We start from the raw sequence: 15,476 nt of genomic DNA on the forward strand, positions 1-15,476 counted from the left end.
TGCCGGCCACTAACAAAGTGTACAACCATGACGTCTGGCGACTCAGGCCAGTACGATTACACGGAGGGCGCATCTCCCATGGATATCCGGGAGGTTATTGCGAGCTCATCGCGTGCACGCCGGGACTCCCAGTACAGCATGGCTGCCGACGGCGAGGGAGCTATGTTCGACGGACCAGGGAGCACGGCGATACCGACTAGCACGTCGAGGATGTCGTACACAGACAGGGGGTTTTTGGGGAGGCGCAGCTCAGAATTATCCAGGTCGAGGAGGAAAAGCGAAGATGGTCAGCGGAAGCGGAGAATGAGCACAGACAATCGGTCGCAAGTATCTGGTGGCAGAAGTGAGGGTGATAGGGAGGAATGTGAAGATGACCTCGAGGAGATGTCATCCAGGCGAGGTCGTCGTCCTAAGCGGCCTCTGTCTCCACCACTGACAAGGTCATCGGTCTTCGAGAACATCGCTCACTTGTTTGGCAGGACTGCCGGAGAACCGTCGGAGCGTAGGCGGTCGCTTTCAACAGCACGCTCATCCGTATCGTCAACACATCGTTCGAGACGTAGTAGGTTATCAGACGCAGGCTCGGAGCACGCATTTGAGAGTGAAGAAGAAGAAGAGAATGAACGTTGGGGCTACTCCTCTGGTGAGGAAGACGATAGTGCGGATTCCCTTTCTTCCCATCCTTTAAGTGGTGTCGCCAGTGACGTAGAGTACGAGTCTTCTCCTCCATCCCCCGGCCATTCCACCCATCTACCTCTACTCTCAACGGATCCAATCTTCGGTGATGAAGTCCGCATAGACATAGATGTTCCTTTGGAACCTTCAGAGCCACCACCACCAGGGCCACCAAGTCGGCAGAAGATTTATGTCGCTGATGAAGATACCACGCTGCTATTTGTGGGCTACGAGATTATCATATGGCGCCAGTGGGTCTGGCGAGTGTGCTGTGTAATTACGTTTGGGATCTTTGGACTTCTCGGCCACTGGTTTCCGCGCTTGTGGTTGCGCTGGGTTGTGCGTGAACACTCTTTCAAGAATCTAAGGCATGGTTTTGTCGCTATCGAGGTGCGCGTTGCTCGTGTCGGATTCCTGCTCACTGTGTAATTGGTTCAGGTTGCACACAGAGATATTACACTCATTCCGGTCAAGCATCTTGCATACCCGTATGAACGTTCAACTATTTTCCCACACCGTGCTTCGGAACTCGAAGGGCCAGCTGGGCCCTCGCCGAAGCCCAAGCTGAACAATGATGACAACGATAAATCTCATATAATTGGGGATCTTTTGATTGTGGACTACCGTTATTCTCGTTTTGTTTTAGATCCTTGTACTGGACTCTTCAGCATGTTGAGGTGAGCCGCATATCGTTGTTTTCCATGCTCTAACCGCCAAGGTACCAGGGACTGGCGCGACCCATCGTGGACTGACATACGATCAGTACAACATGGACTCCCCCAACACATCCGGAAGCAACGGTTGACGCTTTTTGGGACTAATCTTATAGATATTGAGGGAAAATCTACGCTTTCGCTTCTTGTGGACGAGGTGAGCATGAGTGATTGTCCAGAAACGGAATTCTGACTATGTAACGAGGTCATTCATCCGTTCTACGTGTTTCAAGTTGCAAGTATCATTTTGTGGTCCTTGGACGACTACTATTACTACGCATTTTGCATTGCATTGATCTCGACATTGAGCGTGGCTAGTGCGCTGATCGACACGAAACAGGTCACATCTAGTTTCGGTATCTTGGGGTTACCATATTCATACTCCTTCTAGACAATCAAGCGAATGCGTGCCATGTCTCGTTTTTCATGTGACGTCGTCGTCTATGCTGACGGACGCTGTATGTTTTTACGCGTTTCTTTAATATCCTTGGTAACGAGTTCGACAGGGTCTGAAGAAAGTTCGGTTGAACTCGTTCCAGGAGACATAGTAAACTTGTCCGATATACGGGCTTCGTTGTTTCCTGCAGACATACTTTTGCTCTCTGGTGATGCTATAGTGAACGAAAGTATGCTCACCGGCGAAAGTGTACCCGTGTCAAAGATTCCTGTAAAAGACGAAGATATTGGGCGTTGGCGGGAGATGAAAGACGTAGGCAATCCTCTAGCGAAGAGTTTCTTGTACGCCGGCACGCGTTTAATCCGGGTCCGTGGAGCACTTGGTGTTGATGGAACGGACGGGAGACCTCCACTGGGCCTTGTCGTCCGAGGAGGTAAATTTGAGGCTCGCGCTCGTTTTTTTTCCCCAGGCCCCTGATGTTTTGTGTAGGGTTCAATACCACGAAGGGTGCTTTGGTTCGATCGATGCTCTTCCCGAAGCCGATAGGATTTAAATTCTATCGTGATTCTATACGGTTCATTGGAGTGATGGCGGGGATTGCAGGACTAGGTTTTTGTGCCAGTGCTGTACAGTTCGTCAGGTTAAATGTAAGGGTCGTCCAAATATGTGCCGTAAGGAACAAGGTACTAACAAGGAACCCAAGGTCCCGTGGGGCACTATTATACTTCGTGCATTAGACCTCATCACTATCGTAGTCCCTCCCGCTCTTCCTGCTACTCTTTCCATCGGCACAAGCTTCGCTATTGGTCGCCTTCGTAAACTGGGCATTTACTGCATTTCCCCGACGCGTGTCAATGTTGCGGGCAAAGTCAACGTCTGCTGCTTTGACAAAACAGGCACGCTCACTGAGGATGGGCTTGATATCCTTGGCGTGCGATCGCTTGACCGTACCGAGCACCGTTTTGGCCAGCTCATTGACAACGTGCACGATCTCCCGAATGTGCGTGACCGAGCGAATTTCCTTCATGCGCTCGCGACTTGCCACTCGCTGAGACTGGTGGATGGTGAAGCCATTGGGGATCCCTTGGATGTGAAAATGTTTGGATTTACACGATGGACGTTGGAAGAAGGTTTAGTTGCTGGGACTGGGGTTATTAGGGGAAAGAGTGGCACCGAAAGACCTACTCCTCTCGTGCAGACGGTTGTGCGCCCTGCTGGAAGCGCGCGCTTCCGACTTGAAGATGCACTGAAGGCTAATGGGAAGGTACGTGTTTACTACTCAAATGATAATGTAGAGCTGAGTTTTTTATTATTATACTCAAAGCACGCACACTTCCTGGAATTAGGCGTTATTCGCACGTTCGAGTTTGTATCTACTTTGCGGAGGATGAGTGTCTTCGTCAAGAGACTCAAGAGCACCAGTATGGAAATTTACGTCAAAGGAGCGCCGGAAGTGATCGCTGAGATTTGCAAAAAGGACTCTTGTGGGCTAAAGTGTCCCTGTAGTATCCGTTGATCTGACATTTACTTTTAGTCCCCCAGGATTATGACGACTTGCTCTCTTATTATACCCGACGTGGGTATCGTGTTATAGCAATCGCTGGAAAAAGTATTGAAGGCTTAACGTGGCTGAAGGCCCAGAAGATGAAACGGTATTCTTACGCCCCCTTCGTTGTCAACCCCATTCTGACAACTACCTATGTAGGGAGCAAGCAGAGTCGAATCTGCGATTCTTGGGTTTAGTCATTTTTGAGAATAAACTCAAACCCGGCACCACGCCAGCTATCCAAGCTCTCCGAGCAGCGCATCTGGCGTGTAGGATGATCACTGGGGATAACGCTTTGACTGCAGTAAGCGTTGCCAGAGAGTGCACCTTGATAAACCCTGCTGCACATGTGTTCTCTCCGGCATTCATTCGAGGTACGCGCTAGGGGGTTTCCGTTTTATCACGTTCTCACTCTTCACGTACGTACTTCCGTAGGTGACGCTGATACCCCTTCATCTAAACTGGAATGGTCCTGCATGGAAGATTTTTCTTGGAAACTGGATTCCTACAACCTTAAGCCTCAAACGCCTCCTCTCCACCATACGTTCGAACATGGCGAAATCGATTACCAGGATTACGCTCTCGTTGTGACGGGCGATGTATTCCGGTGGATGGTTAATTATGCTCCTTTAGAAACTCTTCAACGGGTAGGTATGGGATGTTTGGAGGTTAAGTACATGCACTGAGACTCGCCACAGATGCTGGTGAAGACTCAAGTATACGCACGTATGTCCCCGGACGAGAAGAACGAGGTTGTCGAACGCCTCCAAGCTGTTGGTTACACTGTGCTCATGTGTGGAGACGGTGCAAATGACTGCGCAGCTCTCAAAGCCGCTGATGTTGGCATTTCGCTTTCAGAGGCTGAAGCATCTGTTGCAGCGCCATTCACAAGCAGTGTACCGGACATCAGCTGTGTCATCGAAGTCATCAAGGAGGGCAGAGCAGCTCTGGCTACCAGCTTCTCATGCTTCAAATACATGTGAGTGCCTGTTCTCCCGCCTATGCAATCAGGCTTAGCTTGTTTCAGGGCGCTGTATTCCCTTATTCAGTTCACGACCATCACATTGCTGTACTCGTTTGCCTCGTCTTTGGGAGACTTCCAGGAAAGTTGCAAGCGACTCTTGACCGTTACGACTGAGCGAACGTCTTCTGTTACAGTTTCTGTACATCGATTTGTTCATCATCATTCCAATTGCTGTCTCTAGTAAGCACTCTTTTCCCTGATGTTTTGTCGCATTTTGATCGCATTTTGCAGTGGGGAGGACACTTCCTTACCCGAGGATTTACCTAAAGCGTCCTACCGCCAGTCTCATCTCGAAAAAAGTGCTCGTTAGTTTGGTAGGACAGATACTTATCACGAGTGGGGTACAATTTTGGACGTTTTTTTGGGTCCGCCGGCAAGAGTGGTGAGTGAGATAAGACCACTGGGAGTTCCATAGGCAACCGACATCATCAAATTCCAGGTACAAACCGCCTCATGTGGGAGAACACAACGGTGGAGACACACACCTGAGTGCAACTAACTATGAAAACACCGTATTGTTTTTGGCATCTTGCTTCCAGTACATTCTAGTCGCTGCTGTGTTTAGCATAGGTCCTCCCTACCGGCGACCTATGTGGACGAACTGTAGGTCTCTCTCCCGTTGATGCGGATCAAGCAAGTTGACGGTAGCCTTGCAGGTTGGCTGATGACATTTATCATTGGCTTATCACTGCTCAACGCATTGCTCCTGTTCCGGCCACCCAAATTCCTGGTACTGGTTCTGGAATTGACGCAGCTTCCTTGGGATGCAAGGCTGTGGTTGGCGGCGTTTGTGGTCATCAATGTTGCCCTTTCCGTTGCTTTTGAGCAATGGGTGGGCCAGGCGATGTCGCAGTTGCTTAGGATGATACTGTCATACTACCGTGAGCGAAAGCGGTACCGAGGAGGGAAGGCATATAAGGCAGTAGAAGGGGGGATGCGATAGCATGCTATAACCTAGACAACAGCACATAACACATGCATAATTCAGTCTGATGAGGGCCGTAGCGTTGCTACGTTTCGGTTCCGTTGCGATCTTACAATGTACATTACATAATACGAAAAGCAGCGATAAGACAACAGCCCCGGTTGCCCTCTCCTCCGTCATTATAATTTTCCCTCCGTTCGCCTTATACCACCACTTCGAAGTGGCGACCTCGACTTGGATTCTGAGAGCTGGCTCTTCATTCTTTTTCTTTTCTTCTGAGAGTCCTTGTGGTTCGTGATGTTTGCCTGTACCGTGCTTGTATTTTGCCTTTCTTCGTGTTTCGTCGCCGCTGCATCTTCCTCTCCTCCCGCCACCGAGCTTGGCCCTCGTCAAGAATCTCCTATATTCATTCCTGCACCATTCCCATCCGCCACTTCCATCGTTATCAATAATACTATTCAAACGTGGGTTTTTTTTCGTTTCACATCAGACCAGGTATTTTGACCACTGGCACCTCAACAGCGCCGATGGTCCCCTCGTTGAATCCTGTGATCTCATCTTCGTACCCGATGGACAGAATGTCAAAGAAATTGAGAACTGTACTATGGCCGCAGGTGGTTTCAACGTAGCTACTTCAATCGTCACGCCCTCCGCATCCGCCAGTTCGATCTCCGTCAATCTTATCCCTGCGCCCACAGTAAGCAATGTTTTGAGAGCCGTGTTTTTAAACTAAAAGAGATTGAACATCTCTGTACAACAGGGCACATCTTTGCAATCACTGGCGTCTTCTTCACCGGCAGTTGTAGCTGCCTTCGTTATGCCAGGACGGTCTTTACAAGTCCTCCCTGTTGGCCTGTGCATCTATGCAGGAGTCACTGCTATTACTTTTGGTTTTGTCGCTTTCGTCACGTACGAGCGAGTACAGTACCGCAAGGTGAGCGAGTGATCGTGCTAGCCAGTCATAGGCACTGAAATTAAGCATCGCAGGCGTTCCAGCAGCGCAGAATGATCGAGCAGATGATCGACAACAAGGTCTCATTATGATTACCGAGCAGGGAGTAGCCAGTGGCTTTCGATTGATACCACCACCATCCACATGGATCTAGCTGTTGAATACCATCTTGCATGTTATATTATTTATATCCCGCAAGTTCACTGGGAAAGGAATTATTGATCTCACGGGAAGATGAATAAACCAGTCTGCCGACCTTCTGAAGAGTTCTTCATACCCAACCTGCGTTGGTGTCCTTTAATTTGGCAAGTTTTCCGGGCGTCTATCAGGAGTACTCGTAGAGCATCCCTCATGTCCACGCCTACCGACAACTCCCAACTTCGGGTGGGGCTGGTCGCAATTAACCGATTAACGATAACATTTCTCGTCGATAACAGTATCGAATGGTAAATGCGGAGCTTCTTACCGAAAGTGCGACGGTGATAGTTGAAAACATTCAGGTTTGCGAAACTGCCCCCTGGATTTAAGCTTGAGCTGCCACAGCACCTCTCTGACCCAAGAACCGTCAAAGATCCACTGACAGGGGTTCCTATAATTAACCTAGAAGACTTCTGTTGCGGTTCGTCCTAGGGCAGCTTTCATGACTCGATGTTCAACCGTTCATACCGCTCTGTTGCCAGGAGCTCATGGGTTCTCTGCTTTAATTGTATGACCAATTTTCGCTGCAGTGTTGGATCATAAACGCTAGATGTTCTACACAGGAGACTCAAAGAGGCGACGACGAAGAGAGGCACCTTACGCTGTTCGACACGGGTCCAGATTCCAAGTCTATCGTCCGCAATGTAATGGCCATGCAAGTTCCGGTGGATCAGATCGAGAGGGTGGTCCTTTCGCACTGGCATAGCGACCATTCCGGTGGCATGTTGTCATTCTTGCAAATGCGAAGCCCCGGTGCCCCGAAGTGTGTTGTTGATCTTCACCCTGATCGGCCAACTGCACGAGGAATTGCAATCCCTCCAACATACGAGACTATCATCGGCCGATTGCCAGCAGATCCGACTTTCGAACTCATCACAAGTGCCGGGGGAGTCGTTGAGAAACATGCCGAAGGCCATACTGTAGCTGGCGCGACGATATACGTTAGTGGTGAGATACCGAGAGTCACGACGTTTGAACAGGGTCTACTGGGAGCGGTTAGATTCGTAGAGGAAGACAGTAAACCTGGACGTTGGACTTCGGAACCTGTGAGTAGTCCCGGTGCTTGGCATTGTCATGGCGTTCCGAGTCCTCTAGCACATTATGGATGAGCGATATGTTGCGGTGGACGTGATTGGGAAGGGGGTCATCATCTTCAGCGCGTCAGTTGGCTCAGTGAGCGATCCTTTTTGTGCTGTTATCTGAGCTGCTATTCTTCGGTAGATGCTCCCATGCGGGTATTGTGAATGTCGTCAAAGATACCGTTCAAAGATTCTCAAGGCCAATCTATATGGTAAGTTCGATCTTACATCCACCAGTGCCACATTGCTAGACACGGCAGTGCCCAGATTATTGGTGGGCTGCACCTCGGTAGTGCAGATCTCGCTTCTCGTATCGCACCCACTGTGGATTTTTTGGCCAATCAATTGCGACCCTCCCCAACGTACGTACTTCCTATGCACTGTTCCGGGTTTCAATGTAAGGTGGCTCTGGACTCTGCCCTGGGAGAGGGCTGTGTCCCCGCTGGAGTCGGTGTTAAAGTAGAGGTTCACGGCGATCGGGGCCAGGAGGATAGACTGTCTTGTCCTACCTTCACTTAGAAGATGCTATCCCTGCGATTATTTCTCTCGTGGCTTTCCGAATATCTAGAATTGACAATATGCACTTCCCTGCCGCTGAACGAGGAGAGGCGCTTGCGTCGAAAAACCTTCGAATACGTGACACCCCTGTATCACTGTAAGCTTGCGAAGCCAGAACTCGTGAAAACCAGCAGGAAATTGCACGTGTCGCAGGTTTCCCACTCACTTCGAATTTGGAAAAAAATGCACATGTTGGTTGGCCAGTAGTGTCATGATCAATATTTTCTCGCAGCGAAGCCCCGGATCATCGATCATCCTTGAGTCGAACACCTGTTATGCAATGCGGGTCCCGGGAGACGGGTTTGCTGAGGAGTATAAGTTATTGCTAGTAGCTAGCACATAGTGTGTCCCACGAGATAAAAGGATGAGCATTACTCCTCCTCAACACTGTCACACTGCGATACAGCATTCCCTGGCCTCTCTGCCGTGAAGGTCCGGTGAACAGTCTTTAACAGCTCCAGAAACTTGTCTATCATTTTCAGATCTGCTACAGCAGTATCATTCATCATGTCGATGACACGGGGGTCTTGGTATTGAGTTCCGTTTTTGCCATAGTAAGAGACGAGGTTCATTATTTCTTGACACCTCGTATCCCACTCGGAATCTAGGCAGAGGGATCGCAGTACATGCTCCTAGAACACATGGGTTGACAGGTGTGTTTGTGTGGATCAAAGGTTAATCTTCCTCACCCTTTTCACAGAACAGTTAGGCGCTCCAGCCCAATCCGCCGGCGTCTTCAGCCCCGATAGTTGCCGAGATACGACGTCGACAATATCGAATTGATTCAACACCTCCGACACGCTTTGCGGCTTAGCCTTCGACTGCATGTAGTGTAGGAACCCTGGGTGGCCCTCGACTTGTGGCTTAATCCACTTGGTTATCGCATCATCTATTCCTCCCTCCGTCTCTGCGAGGTGGGAAGGGGTGGAGAGAGGTGTGATGGAACTTGTACTCCCCCAACCTGCGGCAATACACTATGAGTGACGGCATTTCCTGGAGCAATACTGCCGGAAATCCAGAAGAGAGTGACTTGCCTCTCTTGCGCCTGTGTGTCTCGGTATCTGAGGCCCGCGAGGACCGTCCTCTGGTTGTTGCATAATTGACTTCGAAGGACTCGATTCGTTCATCTCGCGTGGACACACGCATATTTGAGCGTGTCCTTGTGCAAGGCATTGATACATCCGAATCGGAACCAGATCTATGCCCCGCGTTGATTGCTTTGGGACACCTTGGAGGGCGAGGTAACTGTCCCTGAGGCCCCGGCTAGGAAAGGTGATATAATAGCTTAACATCTCAAGCTGCGACTGGACTAGGGAGAAGAACCCACTGCTTCCACAAAGACATCAAGTGTCCTCTGTATTGAAACTCCAAGATGAGCAGGCGTAGAATGGTGGTTGTCATGCTGATCCACTCGCATAAAGAACTGCCGGTACTTCGCTCTCTTTGTATACACTTTCGCAGGTCCTATCGTACATAAGTCAGGCTCCGTAAATGAGGGAGGAGCTGATTGGCCTACCATCGATGCGTGATGGGGATGCTTGAAGGGCATCACAAACATCCACAGCATCAGCCCAAAAGCCATCTTCCGGGTTTTCCGCTGCTTTCAAAGGCACCATAATTTCCGCTAACTGCGAGTCCTGAACACCACTTCTATAGTCTTCGATTAACAAGGTCACCATCCTCAGCGGGTGCTGAGTATCTGTACCATTGCATTGAGAAGTTGCTTACGGGATGTCATTGGTCCAGACGATGGCACAGGTGAAACATTACTCACCTGAACAATTGCGCCCAGTTGAAGATGCGACAGACAATACACTCGACGATGTATCACGGGTAGACACGGGCATACTGCTACTAATTCTCTCCGTAGATTCGGTGGAACTCTGGTGATTATTCGACACTTCGCGTGTAGAACACTCAAAAGCTACTGGCTGGAGGAAGGGTCTGTTAGAAGATCGGGAGTCATGCGAATCTACTTCCGTTGGTCGTTTGCTACGCCCCAGGAACGTTGTCTGGGTGTCGCTAGGATCCGTGGTGCGTGCACCGGGTGTGGTGTGCCTGTATACAGGAATGCCAGATGCGAAATTGCTAGCAGGCTGTGTTGTGGACGGGGCATGCGGCGGTTGGCTTTGCGTGTTAGCAATAGGATTTCCTGCGGGGGATCCGGCATCAGCGGCCATAGAGCTCACGGACAACGATGCAGATGGTTGGTTTGCATATTTTGATGCCACTATGGATAATCCATTCGTAGGTGTTGAAACTCTGAAACGTCCTGTCTGTGCAGAATATTCCTGACCCTTTTTCTTCCGCTTCGTCCTCCGGGTTGGTTGCTTTGGCGGCGGAGGGGGTGCTTGGCCAGGTAAAAAGTAGTTGGTGGTAGGTTTGGGGGGTAACGCGGCCTCGTATGTCTCAATAACAGTAGCAGTAGATGGGGTCCATGAGAAACCAACAGGCTTTCGAATCAGAGGAGCACTCGATTCCGGCGTATCATTTTCACCCTGGTTCGTTACAGGTACAACAAGGTCTCCGTCGTCTGAATTAGGGGTGAATGAGCGTCGCTGTCTTTTCTGGGCATATATATGTGTGTGAGACTGCGTCTCCGAACAGAGAGGGAGGAACTTGGAGTCGAGCATAGCGATAGAAGCTCACCAACGTCGGAGACGACTCCCTGCTACTCCTGGTCTCGTCCAGAACTGGATTTGAATGGATTGTCAACAAAAGTTGACATTGATATACTCACGACGATGCTGCACGCCTTCCTACGCCATACACGGCCTCGTTATCGCTGGACATTGCAGAGGCCGAGCTGGTGCTGCGAGACCCGGAATGGTGCCAGTCTGGACAAGGTATTTTCTGATGGAATGACTCGCGGTCTGCTGCGTCTGCGTCCACGCAATTATGGTCAAACTGGCAGGGGTACGTCGACAATGATTAATGATGAATGGTTGACTGCAGTGACCGTGCTATGTACCCGGAAAAGGAAACCAAGATCGTCCATCCGCTGAGAACTCATTATGTAATTGGCACGACGCAACAGACCGGTGCGGTTTTGCAAGCGGTTTCGAGCCTGCGAGAGCTCTCATCAGGGGGCTTGATCGCTACCCCGACCGCTGCCTTCCCAATCCTGGTAAAGGCACTCAAATGAGTACTTACCACTTGTTCGCTGCAGCGAGTTATCTTAAGCAATTGAGGCGATCTTCAACTCACACACTGGTCTAAACTACGATCACACTGGTCTAGATTACAATCATTCAATCCCGCCCGCTGGGGTTGCCTTAATGAATTGAGGAAACCTTCAAATTGCTCATGCGGGCAGGGGAGGAGAGAAGCACACCGGTCTACACTATGGTCACACCGGAGTCCCGTCGGGGCCGAGCCACGAAAGGATCGAGGGTATCACACGCAAAGGGAGCACGTACCATGAACTTCTGGCCCACAGGGAGCTCCGCGTTGAGGGTCTTGGACATCCATAGTCGTGCTTGGGGTCTGTCGGGGCCGTGCCACCATCATGGACGATGGTCATTGTCCGTCGCAAGGTCAGCCACCCTGATACAGGTAGGTGAGTGTTAGTACTCACGCCCAACGTTTCAACTATCGAGATCGTAACTTGAGCGGAGACTGCCTAATTTTTCTGGATCTAATGTCGGCTAGAACTGGCTGGCGTGGCGAACGAGAGACGGGTGTGTTATGGTTATGCGGTCGGATACCCTGGTCAAGGAGAGGAAGAATAGGCTGAGCGAGAAGCCAAAGGGTCATCTGGCGAGGTATGGGTGATAATAGTAACGAGCAGAGAACAACCGGCCGGCGCATGCCTCTTTATATACTAGCTGGGGCGGCTGACAATATTTGTAGCGTGTTTTTGGTTGTGTTGATTCTGTTGAATCAATGTTAACGGTCCCCTATCAGGCGTACGCGTTCATCACGTGATTCACGTGATTGTGTTATTTGAGATTTGATTTGTTGGCTGTTAAATGTTAAACGTTAGCCCACGGAGCGCAGTCATCTGGCTGTGCATTATGTCTTGGACCTCTGAAGAGGCGCAAAAATGAAATATTTACTGGTAAAAGCTCCTATAAATCTCTGGCACGACTAGGCGTGTTGCGACAACAATTGTGATCAAGAAATTACCCGTACCAGTGTGCGAGTAATGTGCGATGCATTGTGGAGACCCACACATCATGGCCCATACAAAATCATCTACACAAACGGGGAATATAGAGCGGTTGTACATCTGGGTAACTTAATTATATCAGGACGACCTTCCGTATACACGCTTTGCGTTGTTCATGAAGACGTTATCGATAGCGTCTTGTTCAACGCCCAGCTCCGCAAACGATTCCCTAACAAGGTCGTACCAGCTAACGGGCAGATTAAATGGCTCGCCTGCGGGTGAAGGGGAGGATCCAAAGATCATCCTTTCGAAGCCAAACGCTTCGAGGACGGGTCCAACTGCGTATCGAGCGTTCAGTTTCTGCGCCAACCATCATCATACCGCGCACCTCTACTTACTATATAGTTTTAGTTTCCCTTTCCACATCCTCAAGTCGTCTGCGGGCCCTGTTTCAGACGTGTCCCGCACGGGTGGGGTGATCTTCAAGTGCACATCCTCGAACAGCGAAAGTGAAGATATACGCGTCTGGTATTGTAGATAATCCGGGTGTTTCATGGTTTTGACAATTGGTTCAACTAGAGTTAAGGGAGGAGGGAAGATGTTGCCTAAGCACACCTTCATCAGCCGTAGGAAGCTCTTTAGAGGGATGCGACCTACTGAGGACGATTGGCGTCCTTTTTTTTTCCGGAGTATGTGGGCCAGGTGATGTCGCCTTGGTGAGCAAATCCTCGAAGGTATCATAGAGAGAGGAACCTCCAATCGCAACGCTCGCCATAACATCCGACTGAACATCTACGTCAACTACACGGCTATGTTCCAGTGCCCATCTCAAGTTGGTGATCGCCTCCGGGGCGGCACTTGTGAAGGTAGTTGAGAGGGTTATCGGTGGGTTTGTTCCAAGGAGGCAAGACGGAGGTTCAGTGGGGGGTGTGCCGTTGAGAGGGAATGGCACTGAGACGGACAATATCTGCAAATCGATGCGCTGAGGTAGCCTGTTACGTCTCGTCAGACTCGGTAAAGCAATATCACGGCGGACAGACCCTTGTACTAAGTCGGCAATATCATCGGATAGCTGATTATCAATTGTTAATACGACCCCCTTGATCTTCTCAAGGACAAGCTGTCCGATGTTGTCCTTGTAGTGGTTGACACCATCCACGGTTGCAGAAATGCGTAAATGAGCATCGATGATTCCAACTGGCACAACAGTACTCCACGTGGGCGGCAAGGGAAACGCATCAGACGTCCCCGTGTTGGGGGGGCTGAATGCAGATAGTGGCAGCTTGGGTGGGTTTCTGGGACCCTTGCGACGACCGCTGGCAAGTCCGGGGGATGGTATAGGCGATGACATGATGGTGGGATCCGACGAGAGCCGTGCGATATTTGCTGGAATCAGTTTGTGAACAAAGGATATGACTGAGCCGGTCAGAGTCCGCAAGCCATATGACACCAGCTTGTTAACTCTGCAACTAATAACATTCGCCGATGTATAAGGCTGTTCATTATCATGATAGCAGGAACGATGGTGCCACACGTATATCAACTAGTGGATGAACACGGGAGGGTTCTCAGCCCCGAGTAACGCGGCATCGACTATTTGATAAGGATATTGCACGCATGACCCACAATAAATAGCGCGGCTGTATATTGTTCAACACTGCAAGGCACCAGAAGACAAGTACAGTGTCATTCGTCCTACGGTCTCGGAATAATAAACGGAAAAAGCTGGAAACGCCATCGAATACATAGATGCAAGTCTGTCCGTAGTAGAACCCATAGCTAATAAAAGTAGAATGGCCATAAATGATCCCAATGCAACAGTTTAGTGTTTGACCTATCTGCGAGCTCCTGGTGACTAGGAATAGAGCTGTCGACGTAACGGCGTGGGTCGCGTGGTCGGTGATGGGGTTGACGTCGACGTTGAGCGGCTCATCCAGTTGGTCCATCTTTTGGCTTGTTTCTTTGTCTGCTAAAGGTCAATCAACCAAAATGTCTTCGAGAGAGTAACATCCTCTACTGACCTCACGGTCACGGGAATCAACCTCTGTGGAAAAGAATTCGTCAAAGGCCTGAAGAGCATGATCGTGTTCTGCCCTCCGACCTTGCTCCCATCCCTCATAATAACCCTCCTTTCTTCCCATTTTCAGCCCCTCTGCAAACCCCGCTTGCTCCCCTTCGCTGAAACCGTACTCGCGACCTTCTTCAAAACCTTCTTCCCGGCCACTCTCGAACCCCTCAGCATGGCCGGTATCATAGCCTTCCATATGACCCGAGTTGAACCACTTGCGCATTCCGAAATGCCGAGTCTCATCACTACTCGCCTCCTTGGCATCAAGAGTCTGTATTTCAAGTTGGAGTTTCCTTGCAGTTTCACGAGCGCGTGTAGCACTATCCTCCGCCTCGTTTCTTTGTCGTTCCAGCAGACCCACTTGTGACTGGAGGCGCCGAACTTCTGTTTCGAGCCTCTCTATCTGCAACTGGCGGTATTTGACATCATCCTTTGCTCGGGTTGCCTCCAGCTCCACGTAGTGCTTGCCCGATTCTGCAGCTGCTACGCGAGCGGTGAGGTCTCGCACATGGGCTTCAGCCTGCTCAGCTCTGGCAAGAGCCTGATCTGCCCTGCGCATTTCCCGATCAAGTCTGTCACCGGTCGATCGCAGAATGGACTTCAAGTGGTGTGCCTGCTTCTCTTCTTCTGCGAGGACAAGTCCCAAAGGGGATGACGTGCGACGACTACCAGAGCCGGAGGAACGCCTGTGACTTCTCGAGCGATCACTTGCATCTGAGCCATCAAGTGCGCTGATAATGGCGGGGTCCTTGAGGTAGCTGGTGAGTGGAGAGGGTGCGGAGGTTGCTGCCCGTATCTGCGTGATGATGTCAGCGCTATCTCTGGAGACACCCTTTTTGGTGGAGTACGAGTGGTCCGACGACATTTCGCTGCCAGCATAGGAGGAGAGGTGCTCGCGGAACCTGGAATCATTCATGGCGTAGTGGAGAATTGTATTCGACCACGCAGCAAGGGAAAGACCGTATAAGAGGCGAGGGAAGTTTAGGGACGTTATTGCGCGTTAGATTTTGCGCAGTAGTAAAGCTATTCCTGGTGTCTGAAAGCGATGCTACGCAAATGAAATCTGGACTGCAGACTCGTGGGTTGCGCGTGTGCGTATCACTGAAACGTCAGTGGCATGAAATGCTAGAAGCGTTGCAGGGATTTGAAGGGTCCACCAGTGTAGCACTGGTGCCAGTTAACATGATGGTTAAATACGGTGGCCAGTGTGTATCTGACGCTTGTGGTGCT

General features: G+C 50.4%; 5 protein-coding genes across 5 annotated transcripts; 3 read left to right on the plus strand and 2 right to left on the minus strand.

Annotated features, from left to right (window-relative positions):
- The first annotated feature begins 9 nt into the window (after positions 1-9).
- On the plus strand, positions 10-5,421 carry F5J12DRAFT_797627 (uncharacterized protein). The gene is made up of 18 exons (XM_051744176.1): positions 10-1,065; positions 1,114-1,352; positions 1,401-1,545; positions 1,594-1,728; positions 1,780-1,846; positions 1,895-2,218; positions 2,275-2,432; positions 2,489-3,049; positions 3,110-3,269; positions 3,320-3,437; positions 3,491-3,705; positions 3,767-3,978; positions 4,030-4,310; positions 4,359-4,431; positions 4,487-4,535; positions 4,587-4,737; positions 4,795-4,958; positions 5,012-5,421. The coding sequence occupies exons 1-18, from the start codon at positions 28-30 to the stop codon at positions 5,296-5,298; spliced, it is 4,377 nt and encodes a 1,458-aa protein (XP_051604943.1). The 5' UTR covers positions 10-27; the 3' UTR covers positions 5,299-5,421.
- Positions 5,422-5,435: 14 nt separating this feature from the next.
- Positions 5,436-6,463, plus strand: F5J12DRAFT_797631 (uncharacterized protein). The gene is made up of 4 exons (XM_051744177.1): positions 5,436-5,744; positions 5,803-5,977; positions 6,041-6,214; positions 6,268-6,463. Exons 1-4 carry the CDS (start codon positions 5,578-5,580, stop codon positions 6,322-6,324), a joined length of 573 nt encoding a protein of 190 aa, XP_051604944.1. The 5' UTR covers positions 5,436-5,577; the 3' UTR covers positions 6,325-6,463.
- A 25-nt stretch (positions 6,464-6,488) lies between these two features.
- F5J12DRAFT_797641 (metallo-beta-lactamase protein) lies at positions 6,489-8,327 on the plus strand. The gene is made up of 8 exons (XM_051744178.1): positions 6,489-6,678; positions 6,733-6,851; positions 6,913-6,938; positions 6,994-7,476; positions 7,526-7,590; positions 7,652-7,721; positions 7,777-8,153; positions 8,233-8,327. The coding sequence occupies exons 1-7, from the start codon at positions 6,584-6,586 to the stop codon at positions 8,026-8,028; spliced, it is 1,110 nt and encodes a 369-aa protein (XP_051604945.1). The 5' UTR covers positions 6,489-6,583; the 3' UTR covers positions 8,029-8,153; positions 8,233-8,327.
- Positions 8,328-8,349: 22 nt separating this feature from the next.
- On the minus strand, positions 8,350-11,022 carry F5J12DRAFT_797650 (uncharacterized protein). The gene is made up of 8 exons (XM_051744179.1): positions 10,808-11,022; positions 10,717-10,744; positions 9,842-10,634; positions 9,584-9,790; positions 9,395-9,531; positions 9,102-9,330; positions 8,757-9,028; positions 8,350-8,699 (listed from the first exon to the last, which is right to left on the minus strand). The coding sequence occupies exons 1-8, from the start codon at positions 10,858-10,860 to the stop codon at positions 8,439-8,441; spliced, it is 1,980 nt and encodes a 659-aa protein (XP_051604946.1). The 5' UTR covers positions 10,861-11,022; the 3' UTR covers positions 8,350-8,438.
- Positions 11,023-12,062: 1,040 nt separating this feature from the next.
- F5J12DRAFT_761496 (uncharacterized protein) lies at positions 12,063-15,111 on the minus strand (the record flags this gene model as incomplete). Its single annotated transcript, XM_051742125.1, has 5 exons — positions 12,063-12,516; positions 12,577-12,783; positions 12,836-13,170; positions 13,219-13,564; positions 14,187-15,111. 5 exons carry the CDS (start codon positions 15,109-15,111, stop codon positions 12,317-12,319), a joined length of 2,013 nt encoding a protein of 670 aa, XP_051604947.1. The 3' UTR covers positions 12,063-12,316.
- Between the last annotated feature and the right edge of the window lie 365 nt (positions 15,112-15,476).

Source organism: Pisolithus orientalis (genome assembly GCF_024613125.1).
Source record: "Pisolithus orientalis strain OTSU chromosome Unknown F5J12scaffold_2, whole genome shotgun sequence".
Classification (NCBI taxonomy): Eukaryota; Fungi; Basidiomycota; class Agaricomycetes; order Boletales; family Pisolithaceae; genus Pisolithus; species Pisolithus orientalis.